The 22,309-nt window shown below is 42.0% G+C and overlaps 1 protein-coding gene across 4 annotated transcripts in view; it reads left to right on the top strand.

The window, feature by feature from the left end:
* The window catches only part of RERE (arginine-glutamic acid dipeptide repeats), a 423,275-nt gene that overhangs the window by 155,482 nt on the left and 245,484 nt on the right, over positions 1–22,309 (top strand). For all 4 annotated transcript variants that reach the window (XM_042949976.1, XM_042949978.1, XM_042949977.1 and 1 more), the window contains one exon: positions 6,126–6,594. In XM_042949976.1, the coding sequence (XP_042805910.1) occupies positions 6,270–6,594 (325 nt within the window). In that variant the 5' untranslated portion in view covers positions 6,126–6,269. The remainder of the gene's footprint in view (positions 1–6,125; positions 6,595–22,309) is intronic.

Genomic DNA, 22,309 nt, shown 5'->3' with positions numbered 1-22,309 from the left:
AGAGGTGGCGATGGGGCTGGACAAGTGAAGGGACAGTCAGGATGTGAAGGTCCCTGCAGTCTTTGGAAAGAGGTGATGGATAGTGAATTGCACTTTAAGGGCTGAATTGTGTTGTGTGAATTGTATCTCTATAAAGTTGTTTTAAAAAAGTGGTGCGGTTGTCAGAGCTGCTGGCTGGTTGCACTGCAGGATGAATCGGAAGGAAGGCAAAACAAACAATTTTAGTCACAGAGACCGGTTAGAAGGCAGTTGTATTAATCTATGCGAAAGATGATGGCTTGTTACATTTCATCTGGAGCAACGGATAAATCAGAGATTCGGCATGTGATTGGGAGACCCGAAGAGCTGAGCAAAATGCCTGGTGTGTGGTTAGGCATGTGACACACATAAATATTTCTTGCTCTGGTTCAATGAGGTAGAATTATGTGTACTTCACTAGCTGCATTTGGTGAGTCAAGTGTCCTGTGGAATCTGGCTTGAGTAAGTGAGATGATTGGAATTCAGGGAGTGAAAAGTCAGGAGGGAGAGGCAAGTTTTCATGGATAAGTGAGTTTTACATGATCCCAGAGAGGATCTGTTTGAATTTTTGTTATTTGTAGTCAATTTTACACAATCTGGTTCTTAATTGTGCAGTAGAACCCCCACTTCCCCTCAAGAGAAGATAAGTTCTTGAGGGTATGGATGGTGTTGGGCTCCATTTATGTCTCGCATGGCACAGTGTACTATTGGGGATTATCTACTGTTGAGAGTTTACATTTGTAGAGCGCTTTGCAATCTGTGAGCGCATCTCCATATGGTATGCTTAATTAACTTAATCCTTACAGCAGCTCTCGTGGCGTGGCTAGCTGTCGTCCCCGTTTTACAGCAGGGAAACGGATTCAGAGAGGTAGAGCGATTTGCCCAAGGCAGGACAGCACATGGCACTGCCAAGAACTTGGGTCTTGGCTTCTCAGCCCAGTTCTGTGCTGGGCCTGACCTTCTGGGACCTGCTTGGATAGTATCAGGAAGTGGGTTTCTTTTTTTTTTTTTAATTTTTTTTTTTTTTTAATGTTTTATTATTTTTGAGACAGGGAGAGACAGAGCATGAACAGGGGAGGGTCAGAGAGAGGGAGACATAGAATCTGAAACAGGCTCCGGGCTCTGAGCTGTCAGCACAGAGCCCGACGCGGGGCTCGAACTCACGGACCTCGAGATCATGACCTGAGCCGAAGTCAGCCACTTAACCGACTGAGCCACCCAGGCGCCCCAGGAAGTGGGTTTCTTAAGTGTGGTTTCGGCCCTGAGCGTGACTGAATTTTTAGGTTTTTATCTGCATCGGCTCGGATCGGTAGTGAGGGGTTTGCGGGTGGGTTGTTGGCCTGATTTTGAAGGGGCGAGCGATGTTTGTATGGAAGGTGCGGTCACCTGAAGTCAGAAAGAGCGCTTCCGTATCACCGACTCTTGAAGGCCTTGGACTCTGATTAGCGGAAGACAGAGCCAGGCCGGCTGCCCGGATTTAGCAGTTGCGATGAGGTGACGAAACACAACCTGACGAGTGTGGAAACCAGTGAGAGGAGGATGTGTTTGCCACGAGTCCTAGGGGTACTGCTTTTGGAAATGTGAGTTGTAAGTCTGTTTTGAAGATCCTCTCCACTCCAGCACGAGCAGTACATGTTTTTGTGGGCTTAAAAAATTTTTATCAGGGGCGCCTGGGTGGCGCAGTCGGTTAAGCGTCCGACTTCAGCCAGGTCACGATCTCGCGGTCCGTGAGTTCGAGCCCCGCGTCAGGCTCTGGGCTGATGGCTCGGAGCCTGGAGCCTGTTTCCGATTCTGTGTCTCCCTCTCTCTCTGCCCCTCCCCCGTTCATGCTCTGTCTCTCTCTGTCCCAAAAATAAATAAAAAACGTTGAAAAAAAAAATTAAAAAAAAAAAAAAAATTTTTATCAGAAAAACTATTCACCTTTGCTTCCTTGGTGACATCACACAATCTCGTGGCTTTCAAAACTAAATTAAAAAGTAAGTTTTGGTCTCCAGCCTGGACCTCTGAAAATCTTCATGTGGTTTTTATAGGCTTCTCAAACTGCATGTTCATACCTGAGCTCCTGATCTTCCTTCCAGAACTTGCGTAAACATCAGCTTCATTCGCCCAGTGGCTCATGCCAGAAAGCTTGGGGTTGTTCCTGACTTCTTTCTCTCACACCTCACCTCCCGGTTTGTCAGCACATCCTGTTTGAGCCTTATCTTAAAGATACATAGAAAACAGGACTTGTCCCCTCTCTGCCACCACCGTGCCAGTCTGCCCCAGCTGCCTTCGCCGCTTACCTGGCCTGTTGTAGCCGGCCGCCTCCCTGGCCGGTCTTCGTGCTGCAACACGTGCATCCCTTCAGGATTTTTCTCACTGGCCAGAGTGATCTTGAACAGAAGTCAGATCGTGTCTTCTTGCTCTGTTGCTCAGATCCCCGCAGTGGCTCAAGTGTCATTCGAGTCACTGCATGTCACATCATGGCACTTGAGTAAAGGCATCAAAGTTCTTACTCTGGCCTACAAGGCAGGATCCAGCCCTCCCACCCCCCTCCCCCATCTCCTCTCCAGCTGCTTCTCTCTTTCTCATACCACTGCAGCCTCCTATGTCCTGAGTGTGCCCAGCTCACTCTTGCCTCTGGACATTTGCACCTGCTTTCCCTCTGCTGGAATGCTCTCCCTTCGTGTGTCCTTACGGAGTTTTCTCTAAATGTCTTGCTCGGGGCAAACCCTGAGGGCTTCCCCGACCATCATTTAAAATTGCAATGTACCCATACTCTATGTCCCCCTTGGATTCCCCATGTAAGATCTTTTCGTGTACTATATATGTATTATTCTTTTGAGTATGATTCTTTTCCCCACTCCCTAAAACATAAATGCCACGAGGGCAGGGAGTTCGTGGTTCTTTGCTACTCTCCTCACACCTAGAACGGTAACTAGTACGCAGCAGGGGTTTGGTAGACATTTGTTCTGTGAATAAATGAAGATTGTTGTGAATCTGAACATGTTATAGAGTAGCTTTTCTCTCGTGTTACTTGTTACAATATGTTCTACCGCTTTCTGTTCAAGTGGGTGGAGCAGTGGGTTGACAGAGACACTTTCAACGTTTTTGTCTTTCTTAGTGGACAAGAATTTCTTTTCTGGAAGGGAAGGGCAAAGACAGGTTTCCTAAATCTGTCTGTGTGAATTATCAGCCTGGATGCCTGTAGGAAAAGTTAGCACCTATGAAGAGCTGGTGACCCTGGGAACATAGATTGTAACCTGAGGAGTAGGTTGTTCAGGTTGGATGGGGTTTACCTGTAGAACTGCTTTCCCTTTGGAAGAATCATTGGGTGTGTGGCTTTGTGCACATGATCTCTTCTCAGTTGCCCTTCTGTAGTCTGTAAAGTGGGGACAGTGACTTCTGTCTGGTTCATTTCACTGAGTTGAGAAAAAGAACTGAGTGAGATCATGGCAGGAATCTGCTGTGAACCCGGTGTTGTTAACAAAAACGCTGTTGTTGTAATGGTAAATCTTTTCTAGCAAATTGAAGTGACAACTACCCTTCTCAGTGCCATCTGGCTTCTCTCTGGGTCCCTTTCCTTAAATGTCACATTATTGTTGTATGTTGGTCATTGTGAGATGAAGCTCAGAAAAATTATGATTAGTATGGGAAATGCAGAGGGAGAAAAATATCCCCACTGCACTGTATTTTAGAGCCAAATGTAAATGGTAATTGACTTTTGTTTTGGATTATCACTGTTCTTAGTTACCTGAAAGTTGGATACACACACGGGATTTCATTTTGTGGATGCTTTCTCTGTTTTTTCTTGAATTTTTCTTTCTTGCTTACTCTTGGCAGAAGCAACTCAAATTTCTTTGTAAATAGAAGCTAGTATATGATTTTGTAGGGAGTGGTGTTGGATGTATAATTTGGACTTACTATTTTTTTCCTTTTTGAGTGCTGAAATAATATTTTTACATAATTTTCTGGTTATCTTCTTAACCCTGGAGAGAATGGTCTTTTTCTTAAATTCATCAGATGTCTGTCCTGAAATACATCTGCGAGGTTTTCAGCCTAAGCCCTTGTTCTTTCGGATTCCCGGGAGACCTTGGTATGTTTTTCAGTGTCAAAGAGGAATGTTTTAACAACGGCGTTAGCTGATAGTTTTCTTTCTTGCATGATTGGCTTGTTCATGCTTTAACTTAAGCCCAGTGGAGAAAGTAATATGTCTCTTTGAGTATTTTCAATTGCTAACACTAGTGGCCTACAGGGACTTAGGAGTATATTACTGTCTGTTTAGCAGATGATTCATATGGGCAGAACTTTTGCAGGCACTAAGATAATTTTTCATTTTCTTAAAATATGTTTAGAAAATGGAAATCCTATCTAGAAGCATATTTCCCGTGTAGAAGGAAGCAGTCTAGGTTAGTGCTACATGCTTTCCCCCTTCTGACTCTGTTTTATTTTATTTATTTATTTATTTATTTTTAATGTTTATTTTTATTTTTGAGACAGAGAGAGACAGAGCATGAATGGGGGAGGGGCAGAGAGAGAGGGATACACAGAATCGGAAGCAGCCTCCAGGCTCCGAGCCATCAGCCCAGAGCCTGACGTGGGGCTCGAACTCACGGACCGCGAGATCGTGACCTGAGCTGAAGTCGGACGCTTAACCGACTGAGCCACCCAGGCGCCCCTTTCTGACTCTGTTTTAAATGATCAGCTTTATTTGCTCCTTCATGGGTCTGTCTCCCATAGGTGGTTGTGAACATTTTTTATTTTCTCGAATGCCTAAGGATAGTTGAGGTGCTTATGGAAAGGTCTTTTCTGGTGTCAGATTTGACCTAAGAGCTTTGGAGAGAGTATATGATAATTTTTATGGTTTTGGCGTGACCGAAGAGAATTTTCTCTGTGTCTAAGGCATGTAATTGCAAGCTGATTTGTTTGTTGCTGTCTAAGTAAAGAGGACCGATCTTTTGTTTGTTTGCATATGTTGTTTCTTATCCGGCCCTAGTAACACGAGAAACAGATGGTTCTCATATTGATCAGTTTGCTTTTTTGGCATTAGAGCATTGAGGGCGAGGACTCTTGAGTTTTTCCGTCATTGTATCTTCAGTTCCGAACACCTGGCACATAGATAGTGTTAAGTACAGATTGTTGAGCAAATGAAAGAAGATGATACAGGACTGCAAAAGATAAATTACTGGCGATTATGACTGTCCAAAAACTGACTGGTAAACAAAACAGTCTGTGTCCATCTGTTGTCCTCCCCCCCCCTATAAACTTTTTGTTAAGAACCGTGTTGGGTTGGAATTTGGGACTCTATCTTCTCATTGTAAAGTCTTAAGAACTTCAGGCTTTCCTTGTTGGGTTTAGTTCTAGGGAGGAGTTTATTAGGGAAATTACTAAGAGTGGAAATTTGGAAGAATGTAAAAACTACCTAATATTCCCTAAACATGGAAGATTGTTTTTGGAAGCTGTTATGTTTTGTTCAGGCAGAGATAATGTATCTTCAGAGGTACCATTTTTCATGGAAAATAAATAGAATAGTAGACTTCGGAGATGGGAAAAGGTACATTGAAGGCAAAAGAATCTTGTGGTCATCACTTTTGTTTGCGTCAACACTTGGTTTATTCTTGAGAGGAGCTCTGGAATGTGGCTAGAAAGTTTTCCGAAGATAGTACCCTGTGAGAGACATCTTGAGACATATTTTGAGTCTGTCCAGATTATTGGTTTTCCAGGTGGAAATAGTTTTAGTATATAGGTTCTTGCCCTTTCAAATTAATATTGTGGGTTATGAAGCTCCTTTTGGATAATTGTACCCATTGTATGTTTTCTACCAGGGTATATTTCACTTTTTCCTTAAAAAGAAGAAAACGGTGTACAGAAAGTGTGGTTTACTAGTATGCATTCAGACGTTTTCATTTTTGGTGCGGTAGTAAATCCCAAACCATATGCTAGCTGAGACCAAAACTGCATATAATTAAACTTTGTGTCATTTGTCCTACCTTTTTTCCTGTGGCCCATGAGAAGTTTTGAGGGCTAAAAAGCAAGTAAGAGATTAATGTAACAAAACACCACCTTAGGAAGGAAATATGAGAAGATGTTAAAGTAAAATCCTTTTCTTTCTCTCTTTTGTTGCCTAGCGTTTTTGAAGCATTGGGGTAGTTGGAGTGGTTGGATTTTCCCTGGAATTGAGTGAGAAATTCAGAAGACTGAAGCCCAGGCTTACTGTCTACCTTTCACGGAGGCCTAGCCGTGAGAGGACAGAAGAAGGCACGTGGCGAATCATGACAGCTGACAAAGACAAAGACAAAGACAAAGAGAAGGACCGGGACCGAGATCGGGACCGAGAGAGAGATAAACGAGACAAAGCAAGAGAGAGTGAGAATTCAAGGCCACGCAGGAGCTGTACCTTGGAAGGAGGAGCCAAAAATTATGCCGAGAGCGATCACAGTGAAGATGAGGATAATGACAACAATAGTGCCACCACGGAGGAGTCCACCAAGAAGAACAAAAAGAAACCACCGAAAAAAAAATCTCGCTACGAAAGGACAGACACCGGCGAGATAACATCCTACATCACTGAGGATGATGTTGTCTACAGACCAGGAGGTAAGCAGCGTTGCATTTGGCCTTCACAGTGTTTGTGCTGGAGAAGGACATCAGCATTCACATGCCACTTTACGTGGTAGGGACGGCAGGGGACCCAGAAAAGGAGATGATAGTTTGGGGTAGGAGACATCAAGGTAGGAAACACACTGACCCACTTTTGGGCAGTTGGGTCCGCTGGCTTCTTGCTTGCGTCGGCCTCAACTTGGTCTTCCGTGCTCGCTGTGCACGTCAGTTCTTTCCTTGGGTCCCCTCTTGCTGCTTCTCTCCCTTCACCGTCTACTCAGTACATTTCATCTTTTCATTTCCTCCTTGCTTTTTATCTTCAAACACAGGCAGTGGTGACCCTGCAGAATAGAATACCTGGTGGGGCAAGTAAACTTTAAGATTCTTAGAAGCAGGTGTTTCACATTGGCCACAGGAGTGAGCAGAAGCTCAAGAAATATTTGGAAAGACCTTTAAACCAAAGTAAATTTCTCCTGATAACCTCCTTTTCCAAGTCACTGAGCTTCAGGATCTCTGACCAATAATGATAGATGAAGACAACTAACTTGCTTTGTTTTCCAGATGATTTCCTATAGTTTACTCAGTATGTTGAGGTTCAAGGTATTGTTCAGAGAGAGACGGACCCAGCTTTCAGATGAGATGCAGGGAAACCAGTGCATGAGAACCCGCGGACGCCAGCAAAACTTTCCTTTTTCACGTAATGTGTTGTTTGTGTTCAGGTACTTTTCTTACAGAAGTCTGTAACACTAGTTACAATCATTTTGTTTGAATTATAATGCTGAGCAGTGACATGAATTTCATAGGAGATGGAATTAAGAATTAAAAGCCTCCTGGTTGGAGGGTTTAGGGTTAGGGTGCCTGGGTGGCTCAGTCGGTTGAGTGTCCAGTGTTTGATTTTGGCTCAGGTTATGATCCCAGGGTCGTGGGATTGAGCCCCATGTCGGGCTTTGTGCTGAGTGTGGAGCCTGCTTGAGGTTCTGTCTGTCTCTCACTCCCCCCCCGCCAAAAGACTCCGGTTTGCTGTTTTTCCAGGAAAGGGAGATTGAAGAAATGATGTTATGTCGTTAATCTGGTGCCGTTGTTCTACTGAGGAGTGCCGTCAGTTTGCTGAACTTTGCATGAAGTACTGGAATTTTTCCTTGTGTAGGAGTTTGTTTTGAATTTCCAAAGATAATCAAGATTAGAACTTACACAGTTACACTTGTAGTCACAGCTACAATTTATTGGTTGATGAGTGACTGAGAAGATATTTATGTGATGTAAAAGTGATCAGCGTTAGGTTTCAGAGAAGCCGGGGCTCTGCTGCGGAGATAGAGTCCCAGTCGAGTCACGTGTCGGTTATACTGCTGTCTGTGTCTGTGATTTTACAGACTTAGGTATTGCACAGTAAGAATTTCTGAGCCACTGAAGAATATCTCATTATAGAGTTACCATGGATAACTTGTGGGCCTGTTCAGTTCTAAATCATGAGCAAGGAATAGAATGTGTTAACTTCTTTAGGTACAGATTATAGTATTGTAACTTGAAAATAGGGAAAGATCTGGGGCTCGGTTGGTTAAGTGTCTTGACTCTTGGTTTTGGCTCAAGTCATGATCTTGATCTCACGGTTTGTGAGTTTGAGCCCCACGTCGGGCTCTGCACTGACAGCGTGGAGCCCGCTTGGGGTTCTCTCTCTCTCTCTCTCTCTCTCTCTCTCTCTCTCTGCTCCTCCCCTGCTTGCATGCATGCACACACACTCTCTCAAAATAAATAAATAAACATTAAAAGAAATAAGGAAATATCTTACTGTTCTTTTCTCATGATACATAACAATTCAATGCGGTGATGTGATCGTTTGGGTCATGGTCAAAAGGCCAACTGCCTCTTGCGGTGCCGAATGGCCGTCTTTCTCGATGGAACGTTACTCCTGTGTCAGTGGCGGTGCTTCCCGTGAGTATTTGTTGTCCGGTACACGTGGGAAACGCTGCACGTCCTATCCCTGTCCTAAGAGATTCATGGTGAATGACCCTGAGAAGTCCTGCAGTTGAGGAGACTTCTGTAACGTTTAAAAAACCCCCCACAAAACCTGCTGTTTTTCCCATTTATGGGATTGTGGTACCCTCTTTCTGCTGATTATCTCCCTAAGAGAAACCAGTGTTAAGAAAAGTCGTTCGAGAGCCACTGCACTTTCATTCTGCACCTTCTGCGGGATAATAGAAATCCTTCCTACTTGATGTTTGGAAGAGTATGTGAAAGAAAGTTGCTCGCGGCTTATTTACAAAACAGTGAGTTCTTAAAGTGTTTTGGAATTGAGCTGAGAATATTTATGGAGGCAGGCATTGTTCAGTGAATCTGAGGACCGTTGTGAAATATCAAAAAGGTATGCTTTCTCGGGAAGCTAAATATGTTATGAAGAATCTATGAAAACCCAAAGGATTTGAAAGTTTTCTGTGACACTCAGAGCATAACCACTTTGCGTGAGGTGCCCCTCGTACTTGGGAGGGTGACGGTGTCGTGCCTGGCACTGGCACATTGCCGGGTCCGGTGGATGTTTGGCTCTTTGGTGAGGAGACTAACCTTGACCTTCGGTGTTCTTCCCCCCCCCCCCCCCCCCCCCCCCCCGCGCCCCTTCCTTTTTGGGAGAGGCTTTTGAAGTTGAAGGGCTTGGTTGCTGTCTCCAGATAGCTTCTTTCTAACTGGAGGGTTGTTAAACACTGCCTATTTTTATGTTTACACAAGCGTGGCGCTGTGTTTAGATTCCCAGATGGGACTTGATTTTTCTCCTTTCTTTTGTCTTCTTGTCTTTTTCTTTCTTGGCGCAGAGCACTATAGTACCATCTTTTGTTAGTGATGAAAAACCATTCTCACCCCGTCACAGAGATTCTGTATGCTTAGTTACATCTGAAATGTTTAGGTAGGAACTCCATAGGACGTCATAAGGGATTTCTTCAGTGTATTATTCTGTTCTGAAGATTAGATCTTTTATGCTTGTTGGTTTCTTTAGGACATAAAACACATTAAGTTTTGTGTTTTTGCTTTCTGTTTTTGTGAATTGGTTTTAATACTCAGGTTAAGTGTAAAACATAGATAGTTCCCACTATAAGAACAAGCCCCACAGTGAGGATTAAAAAAAAAAAAAACAAAAAACAAACCTAGACTCTAACTGTACTTCCTTGTCCTAGGGGGACAGGTCTATCTATATTCAGATTATCTGGTCTGAGAAGAATGAGATTTTTTTGAGAAAATGGGTATGATTTAGAATTTGTCACTAGCTAAAATTTAATTTTATGCATGGTCACAACGAGCTCTTTCATGCCCCTGCTGTTCATCTCTGGAGTTATTTTTATTTTGTCCTTAGGAGCTCAGCAGGATAGACCTGAATGTACTCATTGCCCATGTTACTTCCTGCCTCCGGCCCTTTGCACTTGCTTTTGCCTCAGGCTAGTGAGTCCCCCCCATACCTGCATACAGACAGATTTCCTTCTTTCCTATTCTTTTTTCAGTGTTCCCATTTCAGTGTCACTGCCTTTCCTCTCCCAGGTTACACAGATTTTCTTAATAAACACTGTCACAGCATTAAGTATCTTTTCTTCTAGAGCTTACAACTGATAATTTTCTGTTTATTTCTGTTATTTTGGGATTAATATTTGTCTCCCTCCTCCATAGAGGAAAAAGATCTGTTTTTTTTTTTTTTTTTTTTTTTTTTGCCTATCATTGAATTCTTGGCACCTATGACAGTGGTTTACACATAGCACACCACTACGTGTACCAAATATTTGTTGAATAAATAAAATTCTGAAAACCTTTCAAAAATTTATTAACTGATTAATGATGTCAGGATTAAAATAATGCTCATGGAAGTCTATCTTGAATCATTTATTTGCCAATGAATGATTTAACAGACTTGTTCTAAAATAAAAACCAAAACCAAAAAGCTCGTGGGGCTCTATTATATATTGTCCCCATGTCTAATCTGACTTCTTTGTTGTCTATCAACCATTACTCTATTTTTGAGATGGCTGTCACGGTAACAAATTGATTTATTACACAGCTGTGTGCAGCCAGATTTCCCTTACGGGCTTCTTTAGCATAGGATATTGATTTTTAAAGTTTGCTGTGGGTGGCATATTAATTTCTTTCCACTATTTTCTAATTCCCCTCCCCCAGCTTTATTGAGATAATTGATATATAATATTGTTCAGGATGTACAATATAGTGATTTTGTATATGTATACATTGCAGAACGATTACCACAGTAAGATTAGTTAACTTGTCCATTACCACATATAGGTACTAGTGTGTGTGTGTGTGTGTGTATGTGTGTGGTGAGAACTTCTAAAATTTGCTCTTTTAACAACTTTCAAACATGCAGTGCAGTATCGTTAACTGTAGTCACCATGCCGTACATAATATCCCCAAAACTTTTTCATCTTGTAGATGGAAGTTTGTATCCTTTGACCACCTTCAACCATCCCCTATAACCTCTGCCCCCCTCTCTCCCTGTGGCAAGTAGTAATCTCTTCTCCTGGTCTCTGTTTCTATGAGTTTGGTGTTGTTAGATTCCATGTCTAGGTGAGACCACACAGTATTTGTGTTTTTCTGTCTGTTTCACTTAGCATAATGCCCTCAAGTTTTATCCATGGTGTCAGGATTCCACCCCCAACCCTCCTGGTCCCTTTATGATGGCTGAATAATATTGTTTATGTATACGCCACATTTTCTTTTTTCATTCGTCCATTGGTGGACACTTAGGTTATTTCCATTTCTTGGCTATTGTAAATAATGCTGCAGTGAACATAAGGGTATGGATCTCTCTTCTAGATAGTCATTTCATTTCCTTTGGCTAAATACCCAGAGGTAGAATTGCTGGATCATACGGTGGTTCTGTTTTAGTTTTTTGAGGAATTTCCAAACCATTTTCCATAGTGAGTGGCTGTACCCATTTACATTCTCACCGAGTGTATTCGCTATTTTCAGTTAGATACTATGATTTTTTTTTTTTTTTTAATTCCTGATCAGGTAAAATAGTCAAAAAATTAAATTCAGATTATTGAGAGAGACTTTTTAATTTTAGCGTATCAGTTTGCTTGCTATTTTGATAAGGAAACACGTTCTTTAAAAAGTGCCTACTAGTTTGATTTTCTGTTTCTTGCATTTGGGGGGAAAGATTCAGGATTTTCAAGTTTGTTATATTTGTGTTCCTTCTACATTTATGAAAGTGTTGTATTTTTCATGAAGATAAATTTTCATAAAATTTTATATATGTTTTATATATAAAAGACAAAGAACTTTAAGTTTGTGGTTTATGAAATCTTAGGTGAAATAAAACATTTCCCCTTTTTATTTGCAAATTTTCCTCATTATTAGGAACTGGGGACTTGAACTGAAAAAAGACCTAGAAACTAGAATTGATTATACGTTGAACATTGAGGTGTTAATTTCTTTTGATACAAACGGAATTTAAGCTGGAAAAAAATCCAAACCAAACAAAATAAAACCTGGGAATCTGGTTTGAATCAGAATGGAATGTGCATATTTTAAAAAACATATTGAAGTTAAAAGTAGACTCTTAAGCATAATGTTGAGTAGACACAAAAAAAGTATAACACTGTATGATTCCTTTTATATAAAGTTAACAAATAGGCAAGGCTGATCTTTGGTGTTCCGAAGTCGGGTTCTGGCTACACTGATGGGTGTAACTGGTGTCTGGTACGGAGCACGAATAGCACCCTCGGGGGTCTGGTCATGTTCTCTTTCGTGGTGACGCTGCTGCTTACGTGGGTTTGTTCACACTGTGAGAATTTATCATGCTTCGCACTTTTCTGCGTATGTGTTATACTTCAATGAAAAATTTAAAAAGAAAAAGTTAAAACATGAAACTATTTTCCTAATGGATAATTTCCCTTTGATTCAAGTTCCTAAAGAGGGAAAAGAGTCCCCAGCGTTTTACCAAATGGCATGTCTTAACATGTAGCTGCTGATTATTCCCCGAGGGGTTGGTCTCTGACCTAAGAGACTGGCTTTGGTTTCCAAGTCTTGATTCTCTGAATAATTGAAAGCTTATCTATGGTAACCACTAAGACAAACCTTAGAAATAAAAAGCACAAATAAAGTTCTGCCATTTGGTGTTCCAGGACATAAATTTTTGGAGAAAATAAAACTGCATTCAATGCATAACTTTTTATCCATGTCTCTTGTGCTTGTAGAAGAATTTTAGGTAGATGTGACATACAAATGAAGGTGTCTTGGGGCGTTCTTATTTTGGGTTGCAGCACAACCCACTTTCTGATGAGAGCAAGAATATTTTTTGTGTAACAAGAAACGTAAATTCTGGATAAAGGAACCTTTAAGGCCCAGCTTGAATCAAGAAAGCGGTTTGACATGTGTTACAAGTTTGTTTGCACTTAATAAGCCTAATATTAACCTGCGTAATGCCTTTTGGTGGATCCCTGTTGTCAGTAGGATCGAGTCCAGTGTTCATTGGCATACCAGACTCTCTTGTGATTGCATATCTACATAATCGTCTTTAGACCTCTTATTTGGGAGGAGGAAGCCCAGTGAGGCAGTGTACCCATTTGCTAGGGCTGCTGAGTGCCTTCAACAACAGACATAACTTGTCTCATAGTTTTGGAGGCTAGCACTTCAAGATCAAGGACAGGGTCCTTCATGCTCCTTGTGAAGGCAAGAGGAAAGTGTCTCTTTCTTCAGGCTTTTCTGAGCTTCTGGTAGTTCCTTGACTTGTGCACAACTGTAGTCTTCATATGGCGTTCTCCATGTAGGCCTGTCTCTGCATCTGCCCAAATTTCTCCTTGGCTTAAAAGGACACCAATCATTGGGGTGCCTGGGTGGCTCAGTCGGTTAAGCGTCCGACTCTGGCTCAGGTCATGATCTCACAGTCCATGAGTTCGAGCCCCATGTCAGGGTCTGTGCTGACAGCTCGGAGCCTGGAGCCTGCTTCAGATTCTGTGTCTCCCTCTCTCTCTGCCTCTCCCCCACTTGCACTCTGTCTCTCTCTCTGTCTCTCTGTTTCTCTCTCTCTCTCTCTCTCTCTCTCTCTCTGACCCTCCCCTGTTCATGCTCTGCTTCAAAAATAAATAAACATTAAAAAAAGAAATTAAAAAAAATTAAAACAAAAAAGGACACCAATCACGGTGGATTAGGGCCCTCACCCTGCTACATAGGGTGTTAGGGGCCACCTCATTGTAGCTCGTTACATCTGCATTGATGCTTTTTTCTGAAATGTAAGGTCACATTCTGAGTATTGGTGGTTAGGACTTCACATCTGAATTTTGGGGGAATACAATTCAGTCCATAACAGGTGGGTAGAGCTTTGTTGCTAGGTAGACAGACTCGGGCCTGAGTGAGCACATCAGCTGTATTTAGTTCTGTGTCCTTGGAACAGTTGTGAAAAAAGGATTTTTTTTAAGTTTGTTTATTTTAAGAGAGAGACGTGGGAGGGGCAGAGAGAGGGAGAGAGAGAATCCCAAGCAGGCTCTGCATCGTCAGCGCGGAGTCCGATGCGGGGCTCCAACCCACGAACCGTGAGATCGTGACCTGAGCTGAAACCAAGAGTTGGATGCTTAACTGACTGAGCCACCCTGGCTTTTGTTTTGTTTTGTCTTTTTTTTTAGAGAGAGAGAGAGACATAGCACGTGTGTGTGGACAGGGGAGGGAACAGAAGGGGAGAGAGAGAATTTTAAGCTCAGCATGGACCCCCGATGGGCTCAATTCCACCACAACCCTGGGATCTTGACCTGAGCCGAAATGAAGAGCCGGATGCTTAACTGACTGAACCACCCATGCCCCCCAAACATGTACTTCTTGTTTTTAATTACATTACAAATGTGCTTTTAGTTGTAGATTGCATTAATTTTTATTTTTCCCACTTTTATTGAAATTTTATTTCATCTTTTTCTGAGCCTCAAGAAGTGATTGCCTTTTAGTGCCTATTAGGAAGGTAGCCAAATTCTGCATATGTAAAAGAAAAATTTTAGCACATTAAAAGTTATTACTTTATCTCTCTGGGGGTAGAAGAAATGAGAAATTGCTGTTCTAAAATTACCGTAACAAAAAAAATGGAAAGTGATGGAAATTTTATGACTAATTGTATCCTTTTTGATTTCCTAAGGAAAGAAGGGGTCATTAAGTATAGTGGACCATGTACTCTAGAGACACCTGCTGCTCCCAGTGTTGGCCACAGATTGACATCCATGAGAGTTGGTTAGAAATGCAGAATCTCAGGTTCTACACCGGATCTGCTGAATCGGAGTTCTTGTTATCATGAGATTCCTAGGTGATTTAAATACATATTAAAGGTGGAGAGTCATCGATCTAGACCAGTGCTTCCCAGGCTTTTTCAAGTTAAGGTACAAATGGAAAATGAGCACATTGCCTTACGGGCTGAGAGACCAGCCTCCCAGCACACCTGTCAGTTATTTATGACAGACTAGAATTTAGGCTGATCTAAAAACAAGAAAAAAAAAGGAGGCCGGGGGGAAGGAAGATAGGCCTCCATGGCTTGAGATTTTGATGTGACAGAAAGCACATACGGTTCAGGAGGAACAGAGCAGTCGACTAATCAGTTGGGAATGATTTGGACCTTATAAAGTGCTTGGTTGCAGAAGGAACTGTGAACTTGGGTGGAAGCAGACACCTGGTGGGGGGAGTGTGGAAGCTGTAGCCATGGATGGTAACTAACCACCACGTTTAAAGCACCTCCTGTTGGGGAGCCTGGGTGGCTCAGTCTCCCGCTTCCTGAGTTCGATCCCCACGTCAGGCTCTGTGCTGATAGCGGATTCTGTGTTGCTCTTGCTTTCTGCCCCTCCCCTGTTCGCACATGCATGCGCGCGCACGCTCTCTCTCTCTCTCTCTCTCAAAAATAAATAAACAATTTTTTTTTAAAAAGCATCTACTGTTTCCAGTACTGGGCTTATTTTACGTGTGCTGTTGCTAGTCCTTACAAAGTCCCTGTAGGGGCACCTGGGTGGCTCAGTCAGTTGGGCGTCCGACTTTGGCTCAGGTCACGATCTTGTGGTTCAAGCCCCTCGTCAGGCTCTGTGCTGACAGCTCGGAGCCTGGAGCCTGCTTCAGATTCTGTCTCCCTCTCTCTCTGCCCCTCCCCCACTCACACTCTGTCTCTCTCTCAAAAATCAAATAAAAACATTAAAAAAATTTTTAAAAAGTACCTGTAAAACCTAGTCGTTTCCCTGTTACACAGATGAGGAAACTAAGGCACAGAGGCCAGTGTCACAGAGCTAGTTTGTAAGATGGAATGGGCCTGTGACAGAATTGTTAAGGCCAAGAATGGATGGACGTTTATATAAAATATTGAAGATGATACCAAAAACACACCTTTTGAAAGGAGATTAGGCCCATTTCTTTTTTTAAATTTTTATTTAATTTTATTTTTTAAATTTACATCCAAATTAGCATATAGTGCAACAGTGATTTCAGGAGTTGATTCCTTAATGCCCCTTACCCATTTAGCCCATCCCCCCTCCCACACCCCGTCCAGTAACCCTCTGTTTGTTCTCCATATTTAAGAGTCTCTTCTGTTTTGTCCCCCTCCATATTTTTATATTATTTTTGCTTCCCTTCCCTTATGTTCATCTGTTCTGTCTTAAAGTCCTTATATGAGTGAAGTCATACGATATTTGTTTTTCTCTAATTTTGCTTAGCATAATACCCTCCAGTTCCATCCACGTAGTTGCAAATGGCAAGATTTCATTCTTTTTGATTGCCGACTAATACTCCATTACACACACACACACACACACACACACACACACACACACACACACACACATATACACACACCACATCTTCTTTCTCCATTCATCCATCGATGGACATTTGGGCTCTTTGCATACTTTGGCTGTTGTCGATAGTGCTGCTATAAACATGGGGGTGCATGTGCCCCTTCGAAAGAGCACACAAGTGTCTCTTGGATAAATACCTAGTAGTGCAATTGCTGGGTCATAGGGTAGTTCTATTTTTAATTTTTTGAGGAACCTCCATACTATTTTCCAGAGAGGCTGTACCAGTTTGCATTCCCACCAGCAGTGCAAAAGAGATAGATGAGGCCCATTTCTTGGAAAATGCAAATGGTATGATTAGTTTGCTATTTTTCTTCATTTTTTTGTTTGTTTTCTTGTTTGTTTCCCTGCTTCTGCGATTAGCTAGCATCTTGCCTGCTTTTGGAAATTATTTCTCAGTTCACACACACACAGAATGATTGTTGAGAAGGTAAATGCATAACAATTATGGGAAATATGCTGAGCCAGGAGAGGTACATTGTTCCAGAATATTTAGGCTAATGCTGATTACTAGGTTTGAATTCTTAACTCAGCAACTGAAAGAGAAATACGTAGTTTTTGTGATTTAATAAAAGTGATCATACTGTATTGTTAAAGTTTTCTGAATGCAAAGCTGGAGAGAACATTGGTCACATCACAGACAAAAATAATTCATTGATAGGGTATCTTACAGATAGGATGGAAACCTGTTTGGAATGAGGGCAGTTCTTATTTTTGGTCCCCAGGAACTAATGACCAATCTTTGTGGGTGCCCCCACAGCATTTTCCTGTCCTTGCTGTCACTCAGCCTGAGGCATGTTCACAGAAGAGTAAATTCAGTTGGTCAAGCTTGAATTGCATGTCTGTGTCTTAGATAAAAAAGGACAGAAACCTTGATTTATTGGGGCGCCTGGGTGGCTCAGTCGGTTGAGGGTCCGACGTCAGCTCAGGTCATGGTCTCGCAGTTCGTGAGTTCGAGCCCCGCGTCGGGCTCTGTGCCAACAAACAGCTCAGAGCCTGGAGCCTGCTTCAGATTCTGTATCTCTCCCTCTCTCCCCCTCCCATGCTCATGCTCTGCCTCTCTCTGTCTCTCAAAAATAAATAAATGTTAAAAAAAATTAAAAAAAAAAAAAAAGAAACCTTGATTTATTGCTCCCCCTTAAAACTGCACGTGGTTGGACTAAGGTAATTCCCCACGATGAAATTAGGATGCTTTTCTGTAGGGGGAATAGGTGAGAGCCGGCTGGAAAATGACACACGTTCACTAGGTGCCACTTCATTGGGAGACTCTCACTGTAACACTGAATTCGGTGAGAACTTGTAACAACATACGGATATTTATATTATCTTTATATTATTTATAGTATAGTTCATTTTGCTGTGTGTGTGGTCAGTAAATAGAGGAGTGAGGTCAGTGGAATGTAGTTTGTGCTGGTCCCTATGCAGCTGTTCCTAAGCAAGAGGAATGTGAATAGAGGGGCAGAGTTTATACTGTATAGTTAATCCTGTGTTGTAGTGTAGTCTTACATTTTAGCAGAAAAGGAAAAAGTAGGTGAGAATTTAAACCTTTAATTTGGCTGTTGCACTGGCATGAACCCTTTCATCTCTATTTAAAAATGAAATGAGATAATGAGCACCTGCGCCCTAGGCATCTCTCCCCCCCATCTGAGAAAGCCGGCCCTCCCCACCTCACACACTTGACTCTGGCAGGCCACCTTGCCTGCTGTGCTCACCTTCACAGAAACTCCAGGTTAATCTGTATTGTTTTGGTGCCTTCAGGCCAGCATCTGTTGTTTTAGGTATTCGAAATATTCCCTGAAGCAACCTTCAGCCCCTCTGGGGTGCCTACGTGGGCTGTGGTATTTCTTGAGGTATAATTATTGATTTAGGGAGATGTAATAATCTGATTTCTGAGCTGTGTAGGTTTTGAGGGGTCTGCCCCTTTCCCGGTGTTTTATATAAGCCCTTTTATTTTTAGGAGCATTTTCTGCGGAACTCTAGGTCTTCCCAGCATCATAATACACAGTGTTACAGTAGAAGTTATTACATACATGAGAAACAATGAATCAGAATGTGTTCTAAAACTGTGTACTCAAAAAGAAACAAGAATGTTTCGTATGTAGCCTTAAAAATCACCCTTGATAATGGCAAGAGTGTGTTAATTGGTAATTTTTTTTTTTTTAATGTTTATTTTTGAGAGAGAGACAGAGAGCACGATCAGGGGAGGGGCAGAGAGAGAGGGAGACACAGAATCCGAAGCAGCTCCAGGCTCTGAGCTGTCAGCACAGAGTCTGACGAGGGGATCGAACTCACGAACCACGAGATCATGACCTGAGCCAAAGTCAGATGCTCAACCGACTGAGGCACCCAGGTGCCCCAATTGGTAATTCTTTGAAGTCATCTTTATGAGCAGTTAATCACCAAATTCAGGAATGTAGGTTTCTGGCAGTCTTCTCTCAGTGACCTGCATCCCACATTCTAGGTGCTTCATCATCCATTCCCCAAATATTTACTAGCACAGGCAGGGGTGGTGACTACAGGCTTGAGTGTTCACCCTGTGTTCCTTGGGTGGCCTTTCTTGAATAGCATGTCTTGAATGTGCCCTCTTTCCAGGTTGGGCAGTAAATACATACAGAGCAGTTGATCTTGGGACCTTCTTGGGAAGGGTCTTTAAGGCTGATATTTATGTGCAGAAAAGATGATGTGTATATATATACACACAAAGACATATATAAAAGGTATACTTTGGTTTGAAAAATTGGTATTCAGTTTGTTATAAATTAAAGGATACTGCTTCACTTTTTTTTTTTCCCTGCTCTACTTTAAAAAAGTCCAGTTTACTTATTTTAACCCTTGTAAATTAAACAAGTTTTAACAATCACTTTTAAGGGCTTTTGAATTATGATTGGTCTTATTTATAAAGTAGTTAGTATCTTTAGTATTTAGACTTGGAAATAATTAAATATTTGATTTCTATTGTTAAGGGAGCTATTAACACAGATCTTCTCAAATACTTAACTTCTTATAAATGAAGTAAATTAGACCTATTAATGAAGTGAACCTAAAAAGGTACCTTAGCTATTTCAGTGCTGGGCATAAACTTACTTAGGTTTCAATCCCGACTGCATGTTTGAATCCATTTCACATAGAGAGACATTCCAGCACAATCTACCACTGAGGGTGGGCAGAGGTGGCGAGGGACAACTTCTGTGCTTTTATTTCTTCATAGGCAAAATGGGGATCAGAGTACCCACCTCAAGCCTGTGATGGGGATTAAGTGAGTATACATAGATATGGAGGGCTTCTTTAGAAAAGACCAGGCCTAAAATAAAGTCCTAGGTTTTACTTTTTAAAATTGGAATTATGGGTCTGTTGTTGTAAGCCAAATTCCTTTAACTATAAAAAGAATAAAAATATCGAATATTTCCTGATCTTCTTTATTAACCCAGAAAATGTTAATATAGTATTTTTTTGTTTTTTTCTGAGAGAGAGGGCACAAGTGAGTGAGGGGCAGAGAGAGAGACAGAGAGAGAGAGAGAGAAGTAGGGCTCACCTGAAACAGGTTCCCGTTTGTTTGTTTGTTTTAAATACCCATAGCGGGGCTCGTGTTCACCTGAAGCAGGGCTCATGCTCACCCAAAGTGGGGCTTGAGCTCATCCAAGGCGGGATTTGAACTCACAAACCGTGAGATCATGACCTGAGCCCAAGGCAGGTGTGTTTCACTGACTGAGCCACCCAGGTGCCCAATATACTGTTGATTTTCTTAAATCTTTCTCAATTCTAAATCTTTGCAGGGATAAAGGATATCAGTTTAAGGAGGTCATTACTACCCCAGTTAATTCGGGTGACTTAATTTTTAACGACAGGTTTTTCAGCTGTTCAACCTTTTCGGATACGTACACCTGCTAAAGGAAGATCTTTATAGTCACTTAGCCCTCCATCTCCAAAACTCTGAAAGGAGGCGGCTTCTCACCTCGCCTCACCTATTCTTTGGCCACAGAAGTCTGCAACCCTGTTGTGGTTGACTGTCTGCCCCCCTCCTCGCTTTAAAACATTCATTTCAGGTTTGCCTCTATGGACAGTTGAAAACATGATGGGGATCCCAGGGTGTATGTGCTTCCTCTCCAAAGATGAAGATCTTTGGCCCTAATAATAGGATTTTGTGTTCTTCACTTTCTCAGCCCTATGTAATCCTTATGAGTCTTTAAAATGTCTGGTGGCATGCTCACTCGTTCACACGGTCTTGTCTGACTAGTGACATCTTATGAAGTTATTCAGTGACACAGGAGTAGGCTCAGACACAACTTCTCATTACCTAAAAGATATCTCAATAAAGAAACTGGAAACCCACGGAATTGCTGGCTAAAGTTATTTTGATAGTGGACATTGCTCTCAAACCTCTCTGTTGATGTTAATGTGGCTCCCGTTGGACACAGGCTCTGGCTTCAGGACCTCACTCCGGTGGGTCAGTCGTGGTGCACTCCTGGTTATGAGTAATTACGTGTCTGAATTGGACTTGTGTCTAGCTATGATTTGAGTTTGCCATAGTTGATAGAGAGCTTTTGTCTTGGTGGTATTGGTTATCCAGTTTATTTATTGCCTCTTGAGACCCTTTCTGGAGTACATCATGTTGACTATGGAAAGCTGGCTTTTGTGTGTGTGTGGCGGGGGGGTGGGGGTGGGGGCAGGAGGGTGTCACAGTAGACCCTGCATCTATCTCGCCAATTCAAAACGTTATATGAAGTTTAAAAAAAAAAAAAAAAAAGGCAAGATGCAGGATTTATCAAAAACCCCTTCATACTCGATATTTCGATAAAAGGACTAAGAAGCCCAGTATTTTTTTTTTTCTTAATTGATGGTACGCAGCTTGGCTTATTAATACCCGTTCACAGATACCAGAGAGCAAGCTTACCTGTTGTTCACTGTCACCCTGTCTGCCAAGTTGCGAACATGGTTTTCACACAAGAAGGTACAAGAACTACAATAAAGGAAGAATGAATGGTAAAGAAAACCAAACTAGATGAGAAAAATAGATCATCTAAATTAGATGGCAAATGGATTTTATCTCCTTTTCCAGGTGATTGAGGGTGAATGTAGTACATTTGGAAGGAGTGCTCTGATCAATTGACTATGTTTTTCTTTCTTTTTTTTTTTTTTTTTAACGTTTATTTGTTTTTGAGACAGAGACAGAGCATGAACAGGGGAGGGTCAGAGAAAGAGGGAGACACAGAATCCGAAACAGGCTCCAGGCTCCGAGCTGTCAGCACAGAGCCCGACGTGGGGCTCGAACTCACGGACCGCGAGATCATGACCTGAGCCGAAGTCGGCCCCTTAACCAACTGAGCCACCCAGGCGCCCCTGACTATGTTTTTCTTGAGTGCAGATATGGGAACATTTTCCATCCCTGATCTGGATTCACAGATGAGCTGAGTTTTTAGCCCAGATGATGAGGGACATGACAAGGAATTTGGAGACGTGATGTTAGAGGCACTCTACTATCCTTGTTAAGGCGTTAGTTAAAAGCTTTATTGTGTATGTTTCAGGCTAGTATACTTGATATTACCTCTAGAAAAATTCTTGAGCAATTTATAAACATAACACTGCAGATCAAATGTGTCATTTTCAAATCAAAGCCCTTTTATAGTGTAGTCTTCTATGGCATAAAATTTCCATTGTCATTTGAGCTGCTTTACTTACTTAGTTAGCATTTCTAGAGTAGTGGTCAGCAAACTTTTTCTGTAAAGGGCCAGATAGTTAATGTTTTCAGCTTTGCTGTAGGCCATGGAGTCTGTGTTGTAACAACTCGATTCTGCCCTTGTGTCGTAAGAGCAGCAATAGATAGACAAGATACAAATGAATGGGCATTGCTGTGTTCCAATAAAACCTTATTTGTGGACACTGACGTTTAGAGTTGTGTTATTTTCACATGTCGAGAAATA

This window comes from Panthera leo, chromosome C1 (genome assembly GCF_018350215.1).
Source record: "Panthera leo isolate Ple1 chromosome C1, P.leo_Ple1_pat1.1, whole genome shotgun sequence".
NCBI lineage: Eukaryota > Metazoa > Chordata > Mammalia > Carnivora > Felidae > Panthera > Panthera leo.
This window is presented reverse-complemented; position numbering and strand designations above follow the sequence as displayed.